Source organism: Elephantulus edwardii, unplaced genomic scaffold (assembly GCF_000299155.1).
Source record: "Elephantulus edwardii isolate Elephantulus edwardi_28Jun2011 unplaced genomic scaffold, EleEdw1.0 scaffold00009, whole genome shotgun sequence".
Classification (NCBI taxonomy): domain Eukaryota; kingdom Metazoa; phylum Chordata; class Mammalia; order Macroscelidea; family Macroscelididae; genus Elephantulus; species Elephantulus edwardii.
In genome coordinates, this window is record NW_006399759.1 from 27,558,150 (window position 1) to 27,582,181 (window position 24,032).

General features: G+C 38.3%; 1 protein-coding gene and 1 pseudogene across 2 annotated transcripts in view; one reads left to right on the forward strand and one right to left on the reverse strand.

Annotated features, from left to right (window-relative positions):
* NBAS (neuroblastoma amplified sequence) overlaps positions 1 to 24,032 on the forward strand; it is a 611,780-nt gene that overhangs the window by 485,357 nt on the left and 102,391 nt on the right. Inside the window, exons 45-47 of the mRNA XM_006880668.1 lie at positions 10,502 to 10,717; positions 14,158 to 14,360; positions 18,930 to 19,019. Of these exons, the coding sequence (XP_006880730.1) occupies positions 10,502 to 10,717; positions 14,158 to 14,360; positions 18,930 to 19,019 (509 nt within the window). The remainder of the gene's footprint in view (positions 1 to 10,501; positions 10,718 to 14,157; positions 14,361 to 18,929; positions 19,020 to 24,032) is intronic.
* Positions 16,875 to 18,147, reverse strand: LOC102868704 (annotated as a pseudogene). Its single transcript, XR_438834.1, has 2 exons — positions 18,086 to 18,147; positions 16,875 to 18,003 (listed from the first exon to the last, which is right to left on the reverse strand). The product of XR_438834.1 is annotated as an STE20-related kinase adapter protein alpha-like (transcript).

Sequence of the window (24,032 nt, forward strand, 5' to 3'; positions counted from 1 at the left end):
ATATCCTGTGCCCATTTTTCTATTGGATTATTTACCTTTATCTTGTTGTGGTGCTCAAGTATTTCATAAATTCTGGATATAAGTCCCTTATCAGAAAGGCTTTTTATGCTGATAGTATGTTGAAGACCACTCCTAACAACATAGTAACTACAGCGATTTCTGCATCTCTTTTCCTGTAGGACAGTGCTTTGCTTGAACACATGCATGCCATCATCCATGTATGCCACCTTGTTTCCTTTACCACTAGAGCAGTGCTTTTCCAGGTTTGGCACTGGAGTGAAAGTAAGGGTAGAAGAGTCTTTTTCCTGGCAGTGAGATTCAGAAATAACTATGGGAGATCAAATTCTGGGAAATTTTCATCCTTATCAAAACCACATTCTCCCTCCTTTCTCAAAACTAACTGAAGCTCTGCATTCATCCTCTCCATGCTCATGGGACTCCTTGGAGTAGTGAGCCGTGGTTGGTGTTTGATGGAAATATATGCCATCACACAGTAAAAGCCTGAGAACCACAGCTGAAGAACTATCTGTTTTATAAAACAGTTGTTCAATTTCTCAAGCTGCTTTTTCTACTTGGAATACCCTTAGCATCTTTTTCCATGTGAACTCTTATTCATTTTTTAAGTTGTTGTTTCCTTGTAAAGAATTTTCCTTCCAAAATTCTAATTTTCTCTCATTATGCCTATATATTTTTGTTTTATATTCTCTCACATTTTATAAATAAATATTTGTCTTGCCACTATGATATGTGTGTTCTTCAAAGGTAGAGGTATTGTATTCTCTGGACCAAGAGACAGGCTTACTAGATGATAAGTGCTGACGTGTTTACACTTAAAAGACAAAGAAATAGAAATGGCCATCTCCTCCCATGCAGTTTTTTGATTATTTTTGATCAATGACTATTTATTGAATAAACAAGTAAATTGAACTTGGCACACATTGGCAGATAACACAAATAGGGAGATACAGAAATGGGAATAAGGGAACTAATTTTCTCAGATATTACACAGAAATTAGAAAAGAACAATATAATCACATTTAGTTTTTCTTCCTAAAAACTCAACCATTGAACAAACAGCTTGAAATATTTTCTACAGTGTGGTGGAGTTTTTTTGTTTGTTTGGTTGGGTTTTTTTGGTTTTTTAAATAAAATAAACCAAACCCAACCCCCAAAACAAAACCCAACCTCTGAAAACCCACTGGATAGTCAGTTATGAGTCAGTTCTGACTCAATTAAAATGTGCTGTTGAGGACAGAGATAGAAATGAAGTTGGATAAGCTTTCAAATGGGAACTGAAAAAGAGAATAAATCCAGCCTATTACTACTAAATATTTGTTTTCTGTTTCCCATTTTTTAATGGTGTTAAAATATACAAGTAAAAGAATTTTTTCCTTTGGCTTCATCATTATTTTATTTACTCAATGTTAGAAATGTTAACAGTGAGTAAACTCTACTTTTTAAAACTTCAATGTATCGGTGATAATTGAGTCTTTTAGTTACCTGCCATTTTCTAAATATCAGCCTTGTCTTCAAAGTTATGCTAAGTTTATTTTTAAAAAGGAGAGAAAAAGCAAAACAAACAAGCAAATAAAACTCACACAAACCCAGCAATGTCTGCTGAGCAAGATATTTCAGTCTTGAAGTAACTATATATGATTAAAGTTGTCTTGGTGATGTCTGACTCAAGCTATTACTTCAAAACTAATACTACTGATTGTGTCAGTGCTGCCTAAAAACTTTTCATGCTTTCCCAGAGCCTGCATGACAGAATGATAAAGAACAGTCTCATCAGCCTGGCTTGAGGACCCTACGTGATAGAGACACTGAATAATTGTTCTTCATTCTCAGACAGGCCTTTGCTTGTGCTCTGCATTCCAGCTTAACCTATTTACTGATTTACTTCAGGCTCCTAACCTGCCTCCTTAAGAATGATGACCTCTTTGAATTCTATTCTCAACTTTATCCCTACTCTATCTTTAGGACTCTCTTGGAGATGCCCAGATATCCTCTTTTAGCAAACTTTTCTTGACGTTATCTGCTTTGTGCTGATAGTCAGACTAAGTACTACTTATCTGAGGCCTTCCATAACATCCTGCATTTACCTTACTATATAAGTTTATAATTATTATGCTGCTTTACAATTCCATTTGCTTGTCTGTGATTTAGACTTTGAGATACCCAGGAGCAGTAGTGTGATTTATGTTTTGCTATGTTGCCAGCATCCAGCCTAAAACCAAATATACAGTATGTCCTCAGTAAATGTATTTTGAATGAGTTCATAAACTCAGAGTCACTAGGAATTTAATGCTATTTTGTCTCTTCTTGTATAACTTCTGATATTATGGAGTGCCATTTTCCGGATGGCATTAAGTTTTGGGCCCAGTTTTTTTTGTTTAAGACTTTCAGTGTGTCCTTTTTCATTTTTCATCTCCTGTGACCCTCTTATAATGTGATCTACAACATAAGAGTCATGAGTTGTTTATAAACTTAATTAATTACATGGATCCTTGGTTTAGTTTGCCACTGGGTAATGATCAGTTTTCTTTGGTTTACTAAAGTTGGAATATATGTTTGTCTGAGAGTTACTTTTTTAAGAACAAGAAAAGATAATAGTAATTGAATATTGTAATTTCTGTTAAAATTAGTTTTATAGGTCATGAGTTTTTAGGGGCATGTTGAAAATAGATAATTTTATTACGTCTTTAAAAGTTCTTAGTGTTCTAAAAATCGTGCATGATGATGAGAATGTTAGTTCTTGGTGGTGTTGTTGTTGTTGTGTGTCATAAAGTCAACTATTACTCATACAGCCCTGAGTTTAGTAGCTCTTAAGCCTGCCCTGTCCTGAGCCAGTCTCACTGACTCCAGTACACCTACCTCCCATTGCCCCAGTCACTTTTTCAATCCATCTCTTCAGGGTCTTCCTCTCCTTTACTGTCCCTTCACACTTCCAAGCATGATGTCCTTCTCTAAGGATCAGTTCCTCTTGGCTACATGCCCAGAGTAAGTGAGACAGAGCTTCAAAATCCTAGCTTCCAAGGAGAAACTTGGTTTCACCCTCTCTGAGACAGACCTATTTGTTCTCTTGGCGGTCCATGGTATGTTTAAGACTTTTCTTCAGCACCACACTAGATTCCTCTTCTGTCCTCCTTAGTTATCCAGCTCTCTGATGCATAACAAGTAACTGAAAAAACCATGGCTTGGATCAGGCTCCCCTTAGACTCTAGACTGGCATCGTTGCTTCTCAGTACTCTGGAAAGGTTCCTAACAGCAGATTTACCTAATTGGAACTGGCTCATAGCTGACCCTCCAGCAGGTTTCTGAGACTGTAAATCACACAGGAGATTGTCCTTCTTTCTACCAAGGAGTTGCTGGTACAGTGACACCACCAGAGAGACCTGATCTTTGGGGTAACTATGTGAGTCCCTGAGGACTCTGCTACTAGAGCTCAACAGTATTCTTTATGGCTATTAGGTGTTGTCAGAAGGACTGTGCCTCTCAGGGACCCTATGATTGACAGTTCTCAGCCTGCCCTATCCTGCGCCGCCCTCATCGTCTCTACCATGGTGAGCCCTTATTCACAGTCACCATGTCTGTTCATCTCAGTGAGGGTCTTCCTCGCCTTTGCTTACCCTCTACCTTTCCCAGCTAGACACGGTTTCAAAAACAAAGCAAAAGGACCTACTTGTTGCTGTCAAGTTGGAACTAATTTCTAGCTGACTCTTCAATGAGTTTGGTTTCCAGGGCTTTAAGTCCCACGAGAGAAGCGGGCCCATCTTTCTCCAGTGCCCTGTATTTGGACCACCAGAGAGGTGCTGCTTTTGAGTGAGCAAACTTTGCCATCAGAGTTCTCTAGACATAGTTATTAGATGCTAGGAATGCACAGTTCAAGAAAAAAAACTCTTGTCTTCTAGAACCTCAGTGTGTCGTCAGGAAGCTGAGTAGGTAACCAGACATTTTTAATGCACTGTGATACATACTTTGGTATGGGTAATGATAGAGTGCTTTAGGAGTGTACAGGAATGAATTGTAACCTACAAAGAAAATGATGTCGGAGAAGATTTTCCAGATGACTAAATTGAACTGATTCTGGAAAGACAAGCAAAGAGCCTTGAAAAATTATAATGTAGTTTAAATACTAAGATGACTGCACTTTAACATTTGTATTTTAATTAAGATTCTCTTACATGTGCCTTAAAATGGGAACCTAGTAGTACAATTGCTTGTAACTGTCTTCAGCGTACATATTAACTTGAGTAACTCCCAAATCCTTTACTCACAATCCTTAGCTTAATCTGGCATTCAAGGCCACTTCATTGTCTAGCCATCTTTCCAAATAGCTATTTTTAGTACCTCAGTTCAGGAATTGACAAGCTATGTTAATAGTCTAAACAATAAGCTAAATTCAGCCCATTGCCAGTTTTCATTCAGCTCTGAGCTAAAAATATTTTTCAAATTTCTTATCAGAGTATAAACCAAACCCCAAACAAACAAAAACATTTGTGACAGAAATCCCATCACTCGCTCACTCATTGCTATTGAGTTGGAACTGTGCTGATCCACCAGCAGGTTTCAGATGCTGCAGATCACATCACCCATCTTTATCCTGAGAATTCTAACCATCTACAAAAGTTAGTCTCTGATCCTTTACACCATGTTCTATCTAAAGTGTTCTCTGGCTGTTATATATACATCATAAATTTTTCTGCAGCTTTATTTTTGCAGTCATCTGTCTTCTTTGAATGTTATTTTTCCTCTATTCAATAATTTATTCACTTGACAAATTGGGTATTTAGTATCTATGAGTTATCGTTCTGGAACCTGGGAATGGAGCAGTGAACAGAGGCTATAAGCAAATTGCAGCACAGAACATCCGCTATGAAGAAAATCCCACTCCAAAAACTAAAACCAAAAAACTTAATGAGAAAGACTGAGTAAGAGTAGGAAGAAGGCTGTTTTTTAATAGTTAGGAAACATCTACACGAAGTAGAAGAGCAAGCGTTGAAGATGTGTGCAAGAAGAGCATTTCAGCACAGAAACTAAGAAACTATGAGGGTATTACTATTGTAGTTGAGCAAGAGGGAAGGAGATGGAATTGCAGCAGTAGGGTCAGATATAAAAGCAAGTCGTATAAGGCTTAATAAGGTATTGCAGAGTTTGATTTTTCTTCATGAATTGGGAAAGTATTAGTGAGATTTGAGCAAAGAAATAACAAGATTTTATGGTTTTTACTCTGCTGTTAGGAGAGAAGTAATGAAGTGTATGATCAAGGATAAAAGTAATCAGTGGCCTGATAAGCCACGTGGTAACTCAGTGGTTAGCTGCTTACTACAAGATTGACAGTTCAAACCCAGTATCTACTGTGTGGGAGGAAGAGCTAACAATCTCTCTCCATAGAGATGACAGCTTGAAACCCTTGGTGGGGGGAGGGGTTAGTACTACTGTCATACTGGGTTGCTTTGTATTAAAATTGATTAATAGCATGCAGCAGGCTACGTAATGTGATGTGATACATTAACTCCAAGTTATATTGACTTTAACAAAGTTTAGTCTGCCTCAGTATTCATGTTCTGCCAGAGTAAGCATGGTGTAAATTTGTCACAGTTACTCAAGAACTTAAGGAAATGGAAGTTCTACCATATTTTATCTCTAACCTATGGGTTATATTGTCTTACAAGAAGAAGAATTATTAAAAAAATTGAGCATGAAAATCCACTGACAACAACAACTTCATCTTACTTGATACTAGCAGTCAGGAGATCAGGAGACACATTGTACTGGGAAAATCTGCAGTCAAGGACCTCTCCAAAATTACTGAGAAACAGTGATGTGAGTTTGAGGACTAAGGTGCACTTGATTCAGACCATAGTCTTTTCAGTCACTTGCTATGCATCTGAAAGCTGGACAATGAATAAGGTTGACAGATGAAAAATTAATGCCTTTTGGTTGTGATGTTGGAAGAGTACTAAATATCCCATGGACTGCTAAAAGAACAATTAGATATGTATTAGAAAAGGTCAAGCCAGAGTGTTCTTTCTAGGCAAGGATGGTGAAGCTTACACACTTTGAACGTGCTGCTAGGAGAGGAAATTCTTTGGACAGTTTTGTCATGCTTGGAAGAGGGGCAGCAAAGGAGAAGAAAATCCTCACCCGGGTAAGTTGACACAGACTGCAGCCATGGGCTCAGGTGTGTCAGAGATTCTTGTGAGGATAGCAAAGATAGGACAGAGTTCAGATCTGTTGTTCATAGGGTTGATATGAGTAATCCTTGCCTTGATGGAACCTAATAACAACATCTACTAGATTTAAGTTCATTTTAAAAATTATCTTTCTTAATTTTATTCAGCCCAAACTTTAGACCGTCTGACTTTGTAAAAGAGTCAGACAGTCAAAAGTTTGGGTTAAATGAAATGATCTACCAAGTACAAGTCCCCATTGTTTCTTAGAGATCACTGTTGTCTCAAAATTAATTTAGATTGCCTTTGTTTACAGTCCATATTCTTAGTGAGCACTAAATTATGTTTGGTTATTTTGTGGTATAAAGATAAAAATAAAATCATTCACTCAAACTTTGCACTCACTTTTCATGACCAACAAATTTTATTGAAGTGTAAAGGAGGCACCATTACAGGTCCAGATGTATTAGTGCTGAGGAAAAACAGACTAAATTTCTATCAAGATTTGAATCATGTTTTCACTTAAGCTTGTCACTGAAACATGAGTACATATTTGCCTTGCAAAAGAGAAGGAAAATAGAATTTCATTGGACTGAAAACCTGTATAAACTCCAACAAATCATGACAAAGTTCTGTGTCCCTGATGCTCACATGGTCGGTTCCAGTTAAGCCAGCAGACCAGATGGAATGGCTTGTCAACATCCCTGAGGACCGTGCTGAGGAATTTGGGGAAGCTGATAAGAGAAACAGGAGTAGATGAGACATGAACTATGTGTATATTAGTTGATTGAATTAAAATGTAACTTCTTTTTTAGTGAGTAAATACTATGGGCATGCCACTACTAGGCTGATTGTTTTCCACATTTTCTCATTTAAATTTTAAGTGGAATTAGGCAGTAAGTGGCATTTTGCATATTCTACAAATGAAGAAATCTAAGACTTGAAGTAATTTGTCAAGTTACTCAAAGTCATCCAGCTAGTAAATATTAAACACCAACTTTTATCTCAACATCATCAAAATTATGAGTCCCTGTCAACTTGATGATGTAGCAATAACAACATAAATTCCAGTAAGAAATCTATTACTTGATCTTCCTTGCAGGTATAATGATACTAACCCATCAGTATAAGTATTGCACTTTGGGATAAATCATTAAGTGTTTTCTTTGATGATAATGTAACAGCATTCCTCTTTAATTGACCATTCCTGACTTGTTGGACTCAAAATAACCTATACCAGTGTGTGGTATTTCAGCTCATTTATCTTTAGGATATCTTTAAGTGTCCCCATTCCATTTCTAAAAACTTGGGCAATTTTATCTGATTTCTTACATTCCACGTTCTTATTACTTGTGTATGTTTATAGCTGTAGAGCCTAATTTGAGTCATGCCATATCAACAACTGAAGGTCCAAAAGGCTTTGTTTCCAGCATTTTATCACAGTCCATTCTGCTTTGCGTAAGCAGCTCTTCCTTGACCATATTTTTAGTGCTTTCTTACCTGAAGGCCTTATCTCCCAGTATTCTGTTATACAAAGTGCTCTTATGATAGGTAAAGTTTTCAATGCCTGCTCTTTTGAAGTAAATTTCTGAACCTTTCTTCCTGACCTGTCTTAGTCTGGAAGGTCTGCTAAAATCTGTCCATCCTGTATACCTTTGCTGATATTTGAAATACTTGTAATATAACTTCCAAACATCTTGGCAACTTGCAAACCCCTACAGTATCCCAAAACGCTAAGTGAGTCAATAACACACTTCTTAGCTCTTGTGTTTTTAGTTTTCAGTTTATTTGGCAGGAGAGACATAACAATTAAGTTATGGCAGTTAACAATTAGTTGCCAGTGATTAATGACTTCCAAGTTATTATGTAAATGACAATACTTAAAAGCAAATTGTTAAAATGTATGGACTGGAGAACTTGTTTTGAAGTTTTATTGGCAAAATAAGCCCTTAACAGCAATTCAGAATAGAGTTTAAAGATACTTCTTTATCAATATTGACATAGGATTAAGAAAAGTCCCGTTATCCACATTGAAAATGTCATTTGTATCAGAAGTGACTTAGAAGAAGAAACAAATAAAAATGGAAGTTTGCTTCTCACTGTAGTCATTATTCTTAATTTTTAGAATAGTCAGATACATGCTGTTGCTGTTGTTGTTGTTTTTATGTGCCATCGAGTCACCTGTGACTGATAGTGACCCTGTGTACAACAGCCCTAAACCTTGCTCCATCCTATACCAGTTTCACTGTTTTCGACAAACTAATTCCCCCATTACCACAGTCACTGAATGAATCCACCTCATAGAGGGTCTTCCTCTCCTACCCTGTCCCACCACTCTCCCAAGCAAGATGTCCCTCTCCAAGGACTGGTCCTGCCTTGCAACATGTCCAAAGTATGTCAGACAAAGCTTCAGAATCCTTGCCTCCAAGGAGCAGCCTGGTTTAACCCTCTCTAGGACAAACATTTTTGTTCTCTTAGCAGTCAATGGTATAGTCAGTATTCTTCTACACCACCACAACTCAAAGGCATCAATTCTCCTTCTATCATCCCTAGTCATTGTCCAGCTCTCTGATGCATAACAAGTGATTGCAAACATCATGACTTGTATTAGGTGCACCCATTGCTCTTCAGTACTTTGGAGAGGTCTCTAACAGCAGACTTTCCCATCGCAATACGTCTTTTAATTTCCTGGATGCTGGTGCCAGGAGTGTTGATTGTGGAGTCAAGCAAACTGAAGCTGTTAACAATCTCAAGCTGTTCACCATCTATCATGATACTGCCAATTGGCCCAGTGGTGAGAATCTTTGTTTTCTTGATATTGAGCCTCAGTCCATATTGAAGGCTGCAGTCCTTGACTTTCTGCATCAAGCACTTCAGATCCTCCTCAGTTTCACCAAGCAGAGTTGTGTCATCTGCATAACACAGATTGTTGTAATCTCTCTCCAATCCTGATGCCACATTTCTCCTCATAGAGCTTAGCCTCCCAGATAATCTGTTCTGCATATATATTGAAAAGGCATGGAGATAGGACACATCTCCAACCTTTGCTCTGTTCTGATGACTGCCTCCTGGTCCAAGTATAGATTTTACATTAGCACCATCAAGTGTTCTGGGATTCCCATTCTTCTCAGAGTCAGCCACAGTTTGTTGTGACCCACACAGTCAAATGCCTTTGCATAATCAATGAAACACAGATAGACATTCCTCTGGTAGTCCCTGCCAGATACAAAGAATAACTTATTTCAAGAATAATAGGAAAAACTAAGATTTTTATCCTTAGAGCTTTTGTTTATATTTAAATAATTGTTGAAAGCAACATTAAGTTCTTGTGAAGACGTTGGGCATATACTTCAGTAATTGAACAGAGACTCATTCTGGATCTGAAACAGCACCAAAAAAAAACCATGGTGTCAAAAGCATCCAAAATGATGCAGGTATAAATTGCTAAGATATAAACTTTATTTGTATTCTTGAGAGTGATCTTAGTATTTTTTAATATTATTGGGAAAATGAATCCCTGGCTACTTTATGTAGTGCTTGTCCCATACTCAGAGTTCAATAACTGGATGGATGAATACAGCATTGTTACACGTGCTTTGGAAAGTTGAAAATTAAAAAAAGCTGATATTTAACACTTATTTTTGTAGATGTATGTGTATTTTTGTTTTTAATTATAAGCACATTATAGCTTAAATTTTTAATGCACACACCACATAATTTCATGGGATAAGCATTTTTCAACTAATTCTTTTTTAAATTGAGTTTTTAATGGTCACATAGTATTTTATCCAGTAAGTTACGATAAGGCAGTTAACATTGCTTTTGTTATCAATTACACAGCTTTTGAATTTTACATTGTAGTTGTGTTCCAGTTAAACTCTTTATTCTTATAATTCCTTCCTCAGAACCGTGAATGATGAATATAGGCTTTTTTCACTGTAATCAACAAACTATGTAACAAAGACTTCTAGTTTCATTACAACATGCTTATCAAACCCATTCTTACTAATGTTGTTTTTGTTTGATGCCGTCGAGTCGTAGACGACTCATAGCGACCCTGTGAACGAACGGCCTGAGCACTGTTCATACATAGAGTTTCTGGAGGCAAGCCATTTCGGAAGTGGATGCCGCTCTTGCTTCCAGTTCTTACTAATACAGTAGTAAATATTATACCTCATTATTTGTTTTCTCTGGAGAAACAAAGTATAACAGTCGTATTTGTTGATTTAAAGTTGTAAATGCTAAACATTCACTTATTAACTATACATATGTAATAATGGAAAGCTAGTATGTCTAGATCGTAAAACATTTTCTTGTTCTTTTTTAAGCTACCTGTGGAAGCACGTAAAGACATGACTAGAAAAGCAATTAAAACAGTCAAACATTTTATTGAGAAGCCAAGAAAAAGAAGTTCAGAAGATGATCAGGAAACTAATGCTTCTGCAGTTACCTATGCTGATACTTTGAATCATCTGGAGAAATCACTTGCTCACCTGGAAACTCTCAACCATAGCTTCATTGTTTCTCTGAAGAATAGTGAGCAGGTAATGAAATGAAAAACATATGTCCTTATTCACTCAGATAGTGTATCATATCACTGACTTTTTAAAACCCCATTCTAATGACTTGAGTAGGATTTTCAGTCTTATAGAAGTGCTTAAAAAAATCCTCAAACATTTATCCTTTAAACTCTTCATTACCACTAGATTGTTAAGTTCATTTTTACTTCATTATAAAAGATTATTAAGCCACTTAACAGTTGATCCTGGGGATCAAAGTGGTGAAGGGTAAGACTTGGTGGGTGAGAGGGAGATGGTTAACTGGAGATCAACACTGGATGCTGGTCCCTTTTGCTGAGAATTGACAAAGACAATGCATTTGTTACGCTAATTTTAGCTACATGATGTTGCCACAAATAAATAGTAAGCAATTCTCCATAATTTTCACACAAAGCCTCCATGCCTATTTCAGTTTGTTCAAAATAGGTGTACTCATTTTTATGTTACAACTTTTCAATGTAATTTTTATTGTTTATGTGAATATTTTGCTTAATAATAATGTTTTGATATGGGAGCTCTCATGACCAAATGGTAAGGAGTTATGCTGTCAACCCCAAAGGCAAGTAGTTCAAATCCGTAAACTGCTCTGCAGTAGAAAGATGTAAACCTTTTCAGAGGGTTTACAGCCTCTGGACACTAGAGGGTCAGTTATGATTCAGTTCCAACTCGACAGCACCTAACAGTAACAGCAAGAATGGCTATAATAATAACTGACCTAAGTATCTCAGAAGGCACCGTAGTGACATTGAGGAGCCCCTGCCTCTGATTGATTGAGGACTAGCATGTTAAGTCTATACAAAACCAAAAAAAATCTGAAGCCTTTGTAGCATTTGGTGGTTTTGTTCAGCATTATAGGAGGCTTAGGTTTTTTAGATACTATTTTCTATAACTGAAAAGTTGGTAAATCAAATAAGTGGTTTTCATATACAAATTTTCCCAGCTCTTCAAAATTAGAGCATTCCTTTGAAAGCTTTTGTAAGCAGAAATGGCATAATGCAGAGAAGCACTTCTCATTAATAGGGAAACATTTTTTAGCATTTCCAACCCAAAAAGTAACCTACCAGATGACACCTGCAAATAGAATACAAACCTAAAATAAAGCTAACATATAGATTCACAGATCAAATCTGTGAGAGCTTTACTGCTGCCGAATGTAATTCCTGGCAAGAGTTGCTTGGTGTGTGCCATCTCTTTAAAGGCTCACTGCAAAAAAAAGCACTCAGAGGCATACTCTTACCTATCTCCATACATTTACCCATCTCCCCTTCAATTTTTGTCTTTGAAGACAAAAAAAAAACCAAAATTCCTCTTCTGAATTTCTTTCCATTGCAAAACAAGTGATAATGTAGGTCTTTTGTTAAAATGAAATGGCCTGAAGGGAACTCTCAAAAAGCTGTTTCAGTTACACTAATGTGTGAAAACAGGTTTTAGCTATATAAATAATGTTCCATTTGCTCTTTAATATTGTGGTGAATAAACTTAAAAGTGTCCACTAATCGCCTTTATTTTTCTTAAATTTTATAATTTACTAAATTGAATAAACAGAATTGCAGTTTTTTATTGTGGTAAATAAAGAATAAAACATTTTTTACATGTACTGTTCAGTAATATTATTATGTACATCATATTGTTCTCCCTAATTACTACCCATTTGCAGATTTTTTCCCCATCACCCTTAACAGATTGAATTGTGTTCAAACAGAGTTTGAATAATGAATTAATGGAAGACTTCAGAATTTTTATGAGACACATAAAGGCAAGCCCATCATTGAAAGCATAATGAAATTAATTCAAAGCTTTAATAGCAGTTTTACTTCACTTTGAACATTTCTGTTCCTGTTAGCCAGTCTAATAAATAACATTAAGTAATGAACTGGACAGCCTAGATGCCTTTTCAGAAAACAAACTTGCTTTTACAATCTGGATTTTTATCCTGGTGATATTTACAATGTTATAGTCTGCAATTGGAGAAAGTAGGGCACTTCACATTCATCCTGGAGAGGGTTAAACCAGGCTCCTCCTTGGAGGAAAGGATTCTCAAGCTTCATCTGACATTCTTTGGTCATGTTGCAAGTAGGGACCATGTTGCAAGGAGAGTGGCGGGACAGCACAGGAGAGGAAGACGCTCTATGAGGGGAATTGATTCAGTGACTGGAGTAGTGGGGGCAGGTGTGTTGGAGACAGTGAGACTGGCACAGGACAGAGCAGGGTTTAGGGCTGTTGTGCATAGGATTGCTATGAGTTGCAGGCAACTCGACGGCACATAACAACAACAAAATTTTTAAATCAGTGAAACACAGATAGGCATTCCTCTGGTACTCTCTGCTTTCAGCCAAGACCTATCTAACATTAGCTATAGTATCCCCAATACCACGGCCTCTTCTAAACCCGGCCTGCACTTAAGGCAGTTCTCTGTTGATGTGCTGGTCCAGTCTTTATTGGATAATCTTCAGTAGAATCTTGCTTGCATGTGATATCCATGATACTGTTTGATAATTTCCACACTTCCATATGTAGTGTTAAAAGATACATACTTTTAAAATATCACTCCTACAATATTAGCATAGTAAAATCAATAGTAATTCTTTAATATCAAAAATATAGCTTGTTTTTGCTCAGATTTTTCATTTTGTTATTTGCAAAGACAAAATAGTATATTCAAGGTATCTTTGTAAACATTAAAGAATCTGGAAATATTATAACTTATTATTATACCATAAGTATCCATTTTTAATGTGAAAACAAATCAATTAATTTATGTCCTAAGTCTTAAATTATTTATTCTGATGTTTATTTTTATAGCTACTCTCAAAGAAAAACAGAATGGATAACATTGGAGGGTGAAAAGTAGCCTTTTGGAAGCTAGCCCTGGGTTCCTAGCTCCATTCATTACTTGCCGTGTGATGTAGAGCATGTTATCTAATATCCTTGATCTGCTGCCTTTTTTTATTTTCATAAAAATGTGAGGCTATTAAAAACTACTTTTATGGTCTACGTGTACAGAATCTAGGTTCATATAACTGATGCTGAATAGACTACTACTGCTGGGTGGTTGTAGTAAATAATAATAAAACTACGCTTACGGAATATTACTTTAATGCTTGACATCATTACATTATGCCTAACTTATAGTTTATCTCGTTTAATCTAGTCTCAAGAACCTGTTGTCCTCATCACTTTACAGTCACCGAAATTTGAGATCACAGGCACAAAAAATACTAAATGGTAAACAAGAATTTGAGCTCAAGCCTGAGTGAATCTGGAGCCTAAGTTCTTACTAACCACTCCATGTTCCTGAGTATAACTTTAGAGGTTGTGATGTGATGTATTTGGTTTGAGAATCTTCTAAGTGTGTTTCCTTATATGCATGTTAACACATTTCATTCCTATTTGACATTTAAGTGTTGAATACCATGTCTTTGTAGGAAATGCTGCAGAAATACAGTATCCTCTATGATCTATCTCGATCAGAAAAAGAGAAGCTTCACGATCAAGCTGTGACCATGTGCTTAGATAGTCAGCCACTAGGAATGATTCAGCAGCTGCTAGAAGTGGCTGTTGGCCCCATTGGCATCTCACCCAAGGATGTAGTACAAAGTGCAATAATGAAAATAATTTCTGCATTAAGGTAAGTTGTAGTCACCTCACTGAGGGGAAAACCTGAGGTGATATTTTCCCAATGAAAGTCCCTGCATCATGGTTGTTATGACAATAAAATCAGTTGATAACTAGAAGCATTTTGTAAACTCTGAAATAATTTACAAAAGTGAAATATTGTGAATACAGTTTTTGAAGGTTCATATTTTCAAATGTCTTAGAAATAGAAAACCAGAAAAAATGTTCTTCAGTAGTATTGTGGATAACATATTTAGGAGCTAACTTGTGATTCAGCCTCCCTTCTCTCTTCCCCATCTTCTATTAAAAAGAAAGCAAAATATTCTTTTTTAAATAAAGGGGAAGCCAAATTGTTGAGAAGGTTAAAGGTCAGAATTCCATGTGGCTTAGGTATGGTTTTTCAGAGCTTTCCTATCTTAGTTTCCCATCTTTGAAGCAGTGAGAAAATGGTTCCCGGAAGGTTTTTTTTTAAAGTATGTATGGTAAGGTTAATCATATGTTGAAGAATTTGGTGTCTTAGGACTTTATGTACTTGCAGTAAATGGCATTAAACTGACAACTGAGAAATTCTCATTTTGTGTTGATATGCTTGTGTCTTTATACGAAGGCATCCAAGAGGATTAGAAAAGAGGAGAAAGTTAAGCTAAGAAAATAATGAGGCATCAAGTACTTTCTGTGAATAATGCAATTAGGCTAAAAGATTTAGTTGTGTTTAATTTATTCTGCTTTTAAGCATTCTTTGTAATTCTCTATTGCTCTTGAGGAACTTTTTGATTAAATGCATGTCAGTTTTCTATGGCTGAATTGAAATCAAATGAGCTTTTATCAGTTTAATTACCCCAGCCTTACAGATTTACCTTATTGCTCTGCAGAATTTGGTAAATTTATATATAGAGATAAAGAATATGCCAAACATTATTTTAGAAAGACAAACACCATTTTAATCAAGTATTGTTCTATAATTAGCTTATGATGGCTTTGTTGTTACTAGTTAAAGAATGATTCTTCAAGTTAGAGTAGATAGATATTTGTTTGCCACATTTAAATATTTTTGATTCATGGTTAAATTTTTTAAAAACAAGTTTTAGGTGAAAGTCACAAGAAATAAACATTTTTTAAGTTAATGCTTTGGTGAATTTGCTTTATTTTTCTAGAACTTGTACCTTTTTAATTTATTAAGATAAAAACATGGCATGTGATACTCTTACACTTAGAAAATTTTGATAGGAAGTTCCTTTACAAAAGATTTTATTCTGATCAAATAAATTATATATTTGGCACACAGAAGACAGTCAATAAATGTGATTTAAATCATTCAGTGGTGGAAAGAGAGGGAACTTTTGATGATTAATTCTGTCTCAAGGCTACTTCTTTTTAAAGGAAAAGAGATTTCTGTTGAGCATCTCTGTAACATTTACCTTTAAAGAGGCAAGTATAACTGAACCAGGCAAGTTGATTTAATGTATGACTTATATTATTAAAATAATTTCTGTGCCACACATTAAAATGGGCATAGTTACCTACCTAGATCATAGGACTGATGGCATTACTAAAAGGTGTAATTCATGTAAGGGATTTAGCAATGGCTATTACCTAGAAACTCTTATAGCCTATTGATAAGAAACTGTGCTGCAATCCCAGAGTAGTACAATTCTAAGTCATCAGCTGCTCCATGGGAGAAGGATACAGTTGACTGTCTCAGATACCCTACTAGAATATATCAGCTATGTATTTCCAACCTGACAGCAGACAACAGTCACAAAATTACATAGCTAAATACCAAATAGAACATTAATTTTTTTTTTTGCCTCGCTGAAAAGTTTAATTTGTTTTGACAATGAACCTAACACAGCATAAGGCCTCATGACTCAAGCTAAACAAGAGGAGACAGCCCCAGGAGAAAGCACCAAGGCAACTGGCAGAAGGCATCAGGATGCATTCTTGGTGGAAAGGAAGAATTCTCTGCTGTATGAATGACGTGATTTTAGGTGTCATGTGTCATGTCCTGAGGGGGACAGAAGGAGAAGACCCCACAGCCCCAGCCTGAACATACTATTTGAAAGGGAGAAATACCCCTCCCTTCCACTGTTACGGAGGTATCTGAGATGAAGGGACAAGATGCACAGGAAAGAAAAAGATGCTGATGGGAGCGCAAGAGATGGACAAGAGCAGCACATGGTGCCCTGGGCCAAAGACCCAAAGCCTGGCTGGCACATCAGTCCCCAGGACCACAGCAACACCATCTCTTCCTTCAGAAGCACTCATCTGAGCTCACTCGGGGGAATGGTGGTGTCTTGTTCTATCCCCAACAACCCTCTGTTCCCTTTTGTCTCGAAAGCCTTGGAGAAATGAAGCAAAGTCTCTCTCCAGGAATTTCCTTCCCATTCAGAAAGCAGTCAACTCTCCTGGCAAATATGTCTGTTCTACCCAGTCTGTATCCAGGAGTGTGGGAACGGGGCCAGCCCTCAGGACAGCAGGCCTGCGACACTCCAGAGTCCCAGCTAGGCAGTGTACAAAGTCCAGAGGCTCAGAACTCCCAGTCGTCCACCTCCAGTTCTTCTAGGTTTGCTATCAGGCCAAAGATTCCACTGTGGTCCTGAGCCTGGCTGCTTTCAAAATTGGTGATGGGGGTGACAGGACGAAGTAACTCAGGCAATGCCTCTGAAGCACGTCGCTTGATCTACGTCCGGGTTGCGCTGAAGGCACTGCTCCACAAAGTGGTGGAAGTGGGGTGAGAAGGTGCGGTGATAGGGGTGGGAGGGCGAGTCCCCATTGGAGGTCCTGGGGGTGCTGGGGGCCAGGCTCTCACTCAGGCCTGAGTTGGCTCCCGAGCGTGAGGTGCTCATGGTCAACTCCTCAGCGGGGATGGTGCTGGTGTCCAGTAGGCAGGGCACAGTGCCATTTAGCTTCTCCAGCAGCATCTGGGTGGCAGGCATATCCTTGAAGGGGATGTGGCCATTGGCCAGTTCACAGGCTGTGATTCCCACACTGTAGATGTCAGACTTGGTATCATAACCCTGAAGATTCTGCTGGAGGACCTCCGGGCTGAGCCAAGGAAGAACCTTGATCCTGTACTTGGGGAAGTCGTGGACTACACGCTGCCGCTGCCCGTGGCTGATCATACTGAGGTTGCTGTGCAAACCGGACAGGTAGACCTTCCCGTCCACAGAGATGAGAATGTGGCTGGCTTTGACACTCCTGTGGACATAGCCCATGTGGTGGATGTAGTCCAGGGCCTTCAGCACCCCCTGAAGGATGTAAGCAATGGCCAGCTCGTTCATACCGTCAATGAAGTGTGTACAGATGAGATCCTTGACAGAACCATATGCCATAAAAGATGTGACGACCCACAGCTCATTGTCTGCAATAACGGTAGCTCGATATGGCACAATATTGGGATGGTTGAAGAGTTTAGAGACATGAAGCTCCCCCTGCAAGAAGGTCACCATCTCATTGGAACAAGCTTCTAAGTTAATCCTTCGCACTGTCACGTACTCTCCTGTCGGTTTGTACCTTGCTAGATTCACAGTAATCAGGTCCTCGAAGCCTTTTCCTATCACGATGAGGAGCTCATAACACCCTCCCTCTGGCAGGAAGCTGCTCATGATCTCTTGTTTAGAGAAGGATGCTATCGACTCTGAGCTTGCCTCATTGATCTCCAAACAGTTCCAAATCTCTTAAGCCCTCAACAATGCACTTTTTCAAGACCCACCGCCTAATTCGTTCTGGTTTACTTACGAGAAAAGACATGAGTTCCTAATGTGTAGACCTACTTCAATTTCAAAAATTTAAACCATTTCACCAATGAATCCATATCCACTCTATTCAGATCCCTCAGGTCTGCCTCCAGAACCCCCTATAGAGATGAAAGCATTTCCACTCCAACAAGAGGCTTCATCTCACCCTGCGCTCTGACCCTTCCTTGGCCATGTCCTCGCTGCCCCTTTGTGTCCTTGTGCTCCTCTCCTTGGAGCCGTCGTGGCTCCTCCTCCTGGATGCATGAACTCTAGAACATTAATTTTTTGTGGTGTTGTTTTTTTGGTTGTGTGTTTTTTTTTTTAATTTAAATAGCATTCAGTTTATTACAGATATTTAGTATTGGCTTCCCATATTCTCCCCCTTTTGTTTTTATCATTATTATGTTATCATCTAGATGAACGTCCTTTATACACAAACAAACAAAACAAATTAAACATAATAAACTCAAAGAAATACTTTCAAAAATCTCCATATGATCAGAAGGATTTAGGTTGAATATTCCTTGAAAGGTGGTGGTGTTTTTTTAAAAATACAAACTAAAGAATTTATATCTGGTGTTTAATATAATCCATATTTTGGGTGAATAGTGAATATTTATTAAAGGGCAGGTACAAATATTAGTCTCTTGATAGGAAAATGTGCATATATTAGACCATGCACTTCCTGAAGACAGAATAATTTTTATATCCATATTCTTAGCTCACAATACAGTGTTTGGCTTATGTGCACAGTAGAAATGTCATAAATGTTTATGCTCTGATCCAGTTGGTTTCATCAGGTTTGAGTGACCTTTTCTGAACCACTTTTCTCTTGCCTTGCACAGTGGAGGCGATTCTGACCTTGGTGGACAACAGAACCCCCTACAAGTCCTGGAAGGTGTTGTTGCAGCAGTCCATGACAGTGTGGAGAAGGGGTGAGTGCAAAAGTCGGTGTTTAATGGTTTCTTCAGAATCTGTATTGACAAGAATTTAAAAACTAAGCCATATTTTTAAGTGTTTCATAAGGGCTGATAGTCTCCTCAGCTTTTCATCTAGCTATATGATTTTCCCAGTTTTGTGCTGAACCCATCAGCCCTAGTAGGCTTCTCATTTCCTGTGGAGAGGAAAGATTCTTCTTAAGGTCTTAGTAGGGAGATTCAATAGAGAAGACTAGTTTGAGCTTCTTAGAGGAAGAGAAAATCATTACCTCCATGGGGTTAACTGTATTGCTTAAGTGTAAATTTATACCTGTGTGTGTGTGTGTGTGTGTGTGTACCTACACATGTAGAGAGAGCTTTTTTTTTTTTATCTTTATATAAGTTTTGTTGTTAATTGCTGCCACATTGCTTCAATTCATGGCAACAATAGGTCTAAAGCCTGCCTGCCCTGTATCCATTTTCACATCTCTAATATGCTGGAGCACCTTGTTACAGCCACTGTGTCAATCCATCTTGTTGAAGGTCTTCCTCACTTTCTCTAACTCTGTACCTTCCCCAGCATGATATCTTTTTCCAAGGACTAGTTTGTTCTGCCAGTACACCCGAAGTATGTGGTATATGAGATGAAATTTTACCAACCCTGCCTCCCAGAAGCACTCTGATTACACCTCCTCCAGGGCAGACTTGTTTGTTCTTTTGGCATCCTCTGGATATTCAGTACTTGTGTGCATGTTTTTTCCTACTGGATCTTTCCCATTTCCTTTTCCCACCCCACCCTCTACCCATCAAATTGTGTGACCTTATCATTACTCCCCTGCCCATCCTCACCCTTCAGCTCCCACCCTCCACCTCCCTTGGATCCTCATACCCATTCTGCAATAATGGTCTTATACAGTATTTGTCCTTATAGGATTGAGTTAGTTCACTCAGAACAATGTTCTCCAGTCCCTCCCAAGTTAAGTAGTAATTTTCAAAATCATTGCTCCTGTGTGCTGCATAGTATTCCATCATGTGAATGTACCATAATTTCTCAGTCATCTCATAGATAGTTGGATATCTGAGCTGTTTCCATGTTCTTGCGATGGTGAGTAACGCTGCTATGAACATTGGTTTACAAGTCTACATTTGTGTCTCAGTTCTCATTTTCTTGCAGGTCTCATTTTCTTGGAGTATATTCCAAGCAGTGGAATAGCTGGGTCATAGAAAATTTCTGTGTTCACTTTTTGAGGAAACAACAGACTGCCTTCCAAAAGTGATTATAAAATGGTACAACCACTTCATATATTCAGTACTATTCATCAACACCATAATTATGTAAGCTAGGTGCATGTTATCTCAAGACTTAGTCTATAGAAAGATTTAAATATCTTTAATGTCATCTTTATAAAGAATTTTGCATCCAGTTACTGTGGCAGTGATAAAAAAAGTAATTCTCACTCTCCTTGCTGTAGAGTTATAAGTGATTCATAGCTTATCCTCCAGTGGGTTGTCAAAGCTGAAAATCACATGGGAGAAAATTACCCATCTTTTACCAAAGGAACTGCTGGTGAACTTGAACCAACAGAAAGGTGGACACTTTGGTTTAGGAGTATGACTCCCTACAGGATGCACTTCCAGAGTTCCCTAACAATAATAGCAAAATCTTTTTAGCAAAGATACATAAACATCTGCAGAGTTTAAAAGACCTTTCATATCATTCTTTAATCTTTATTTCTACTTTTTTGCCCATGTTTCCAATTTTAACTTTTAATTGAAAATATAATAACAATTTATATATTACATTTCAGTTAGTTTTTGGTACAGATATTGTTAGGTAAAGCAGGCACAGAAACCAAAAGTAAGCAAAGCAGCTTTTATTGGTGCTTTCATGCTCTCGGGCACGGTGCTCTGACCTGGGTGGGAGAAACAGAGAGACAGGCAGGCAGGATGGGTCAGAGAAATTCTCACGGGTGTGAAGAAGATGTGGCCTTTTAAATGACTCGGGAGGAAGGGGCCATCTTCTGGCAGAGGAAGTAGTCATGGAGCATGCTGATTGGCTGCGGCTGTTGGCGGGGTTAGGTGACATTAGGCAACAGCTGATTTCCTTGCTAGGCAGACAGTCTCTTGGCAGAGGAAGCAGTTGTAAAGCATGCTGATTGGCTGTGGTGGGTGTTAGCAAGATAGATTGTTGTCCGGGAGTGAGTCCAGCAGGGCCTATCAGATATATTATTACAATTTTAACCAGATACACTATTACAATTTTAATCAAAATGTATAAACAAGTCTAATTAAGGAAAGTTCAGCTGCGCTAGTGGATAAGAAATTATACTAACCACTTTGAATCCACTAACTTGCTCTGAGTGGGGATAAAGATGGACAGTCACCTCTCATGAGAATTACAGCCTCTGAAAACCGACTGAGGATCAGCTCTGTCAGTTCTAACTCAATAACAATGAATGAATGAGTGGTCTGTTTTATTTGCAAGTTTAAGAATTATCATCTTTATTGTTTGTGCTGCTGTCATTTCATGTGAAAGCATGAAGACTCAGAAAGAGAAATTGAGTCAGGGTTATACATCTAGAAAATAGAAACTGATTCCACTCTCTCTCAATATCATCCTTTAGGATTGAGATGTCTATCTCTATAGTATGTGAAAAGAGTGTGGACAGCATAAGGATGGCCATTTCTGACCTCTGCTAGCTCCACAAGGGGCACCTGCACCCCCTCATCAACATCTGTAGCACAAAACTATGATGTCACACGTCTCCCACATTCCCACACCTATTTCTACTAACTCATACACCAAGCTACTCTTCTTCTGAGTCCAAAGTGTGTTGCATTAACTGTGCAAACCACACAGAAACATGCTCATGTTTATGGGGTTTAATAGGGAAGTTAACAGCTTGCAACTCAAGATGGAGACAGGAATACTGTTTCTCAGTAAGGACAGCTTCTGAAATGTTTTGGCTTTTGTCTAGTTAAAAAGCTCTCTTAGGATCACAAATTAAAGCGTTATCCCTCTCTCTCCCCTCTCCTACCCCTTGCTCTCTCTTCCTATCCCTAACTTATAGCAAGATTGGATGAAGGCCTCTGGTTCCATAGAATAGAGTCGCAGGTCAGCTCTGTCTCATGTTGGGTCTCTGATTCTCTGCTGTGACTGCAGCTGCTCCTCTATATTCATGTGTGGTTGGCACAGAAACCTCTAACCCCAAAGGACACAAAGTGCATTCTTGACTTCTTTTTTGTTGCAGGTAGCAAGAGTCTCCATTTCTGCCACAGAATCTACTCAATTTAATGGTGAGACTAGCCAGTCCCACTATGGATAGACTAACACACCCTCGTATGATCCTTCTCATTCGTATGGCAAAGTCAGAGTCAATGACAAGGAATGACATTTTAAACAAGAAACCCTTGACACCACATAGTGTATTTTCATATTTTGCTTTATGCCTAAGATTTCATTAGAAGAATAGAATGTAGGTCAAGTAGTAGCAGTTGTTGTTGTTAGGTGCCGTTGAATCACCTGCAACTCTTAGTGACCCTATGTATAACAGCTCTGAAACCTACCCTGTCCTGAACCAGTCTCACTGACTCTGACACTTCTATCCCCATTGCCCCAGTTATGGTGTCAATCCATCTCATCTAGGGTCTTCCTCTCCTACACTGTCCTTCCACCCTTTCAGGCTTGATGTAGTTCTCCAAACACTGGTCCCTCCTGGCCATGTGCCCAAAGTATGTGAAATTGAGCTTCAAAATCCTATCCTCCAAAGATACTTGCTTTCACCCTCTCCAAGAAAGACCTATTTGTTTTCTTCGCAGTCCATGATATATCCAAGACTCTTCTCCATCACAACTCAAAGACATCAATTCTTCTTTTGTCATCTTTAATCACTGTCCAGCTCTCTAATGCATAGCAAGTAATTGAGAAGACCATGGCCTCAATCAGGCACACTTTAGTCTCTAGACTAACATTGTTAGTAAATATTAAAAATATTATAGGAAGGATTTCATACTTTTTACCTTGCACCGAACACTAACCCCACTGTCATAGAGTTAATTCTGACTGATGGAACCATCATTGGATACCCAAGGCTGTAAATCTTTATGGGAGGAGATTGCATGTATTTTTTCCTGTGGAGTGTCTGGTTAAGTCAAATCAGTTATCAGCCCAGTATGTTACTCATGGTTTTCCTGAATTCATTTATTCACAGACTTTCAGGGCAGGAATGCTTTCCCATAATCATAGCAAGTATAAAATAAAGTGATGAGTGCTATACAGGTGCCCCAGTGGTGTACTGGGTAAGCACTTGGCAACTAACCTGAAGATTCGAGGTTCAAAGGTATCAACTCCTCTGTAGGAAAAAAGACTTGATGATCTACTTCCATAAATGTTACAGCCTAGGAAACCCTGTGGGACAGTTCTGTGTCACTGTGAGTTGGAAGTGACCATGCTTCACAGTAACAGGACTGTACAGAAAGCAGAGTGTCGGTCGTGATTTAGTCTGCTTTGGGAAATCAGAACAGGACATAAAAGGTAATTTATTCATATTCCTATGAAATAAAAACCTACTGAAGGAGGAGTGATTTGGATTTCCAGGCTGGAGAAACTACCTGAGCAGGCAGAGATACTACATGGGGCGAACACTCACCCACCCTCTTATAATGCTACCACTGTTCCTCTCACAGCCCGTCAGTCATTTCTTAGCTGGAACTCCCTAGTGAAATACTGTCAGTGGAGAAGCTTGTTTAGGTAATGCTGAGTTTGGATCCTGGCCTCATCTGATGAAAGGGATTTTAACAGGCACTATTTTAAGCCCTATCCTATGGGGTCCCTCAGTCCTGTCTAACTTTGGATGTGAAAGTTTGAAGGCAGTGTTTTTCTTGGTGAATTTCCAGCCGAATATACAGAAGAATCCAACTTGAATGGCTTGAATACAGACTGTTTTAAAGCTTCAGTTTCCAAAGAGGAAAACATTAGGGATTGTAGAAAAAGAACAAGATCTTACTATCTATTCCAGAGACACAAGATAA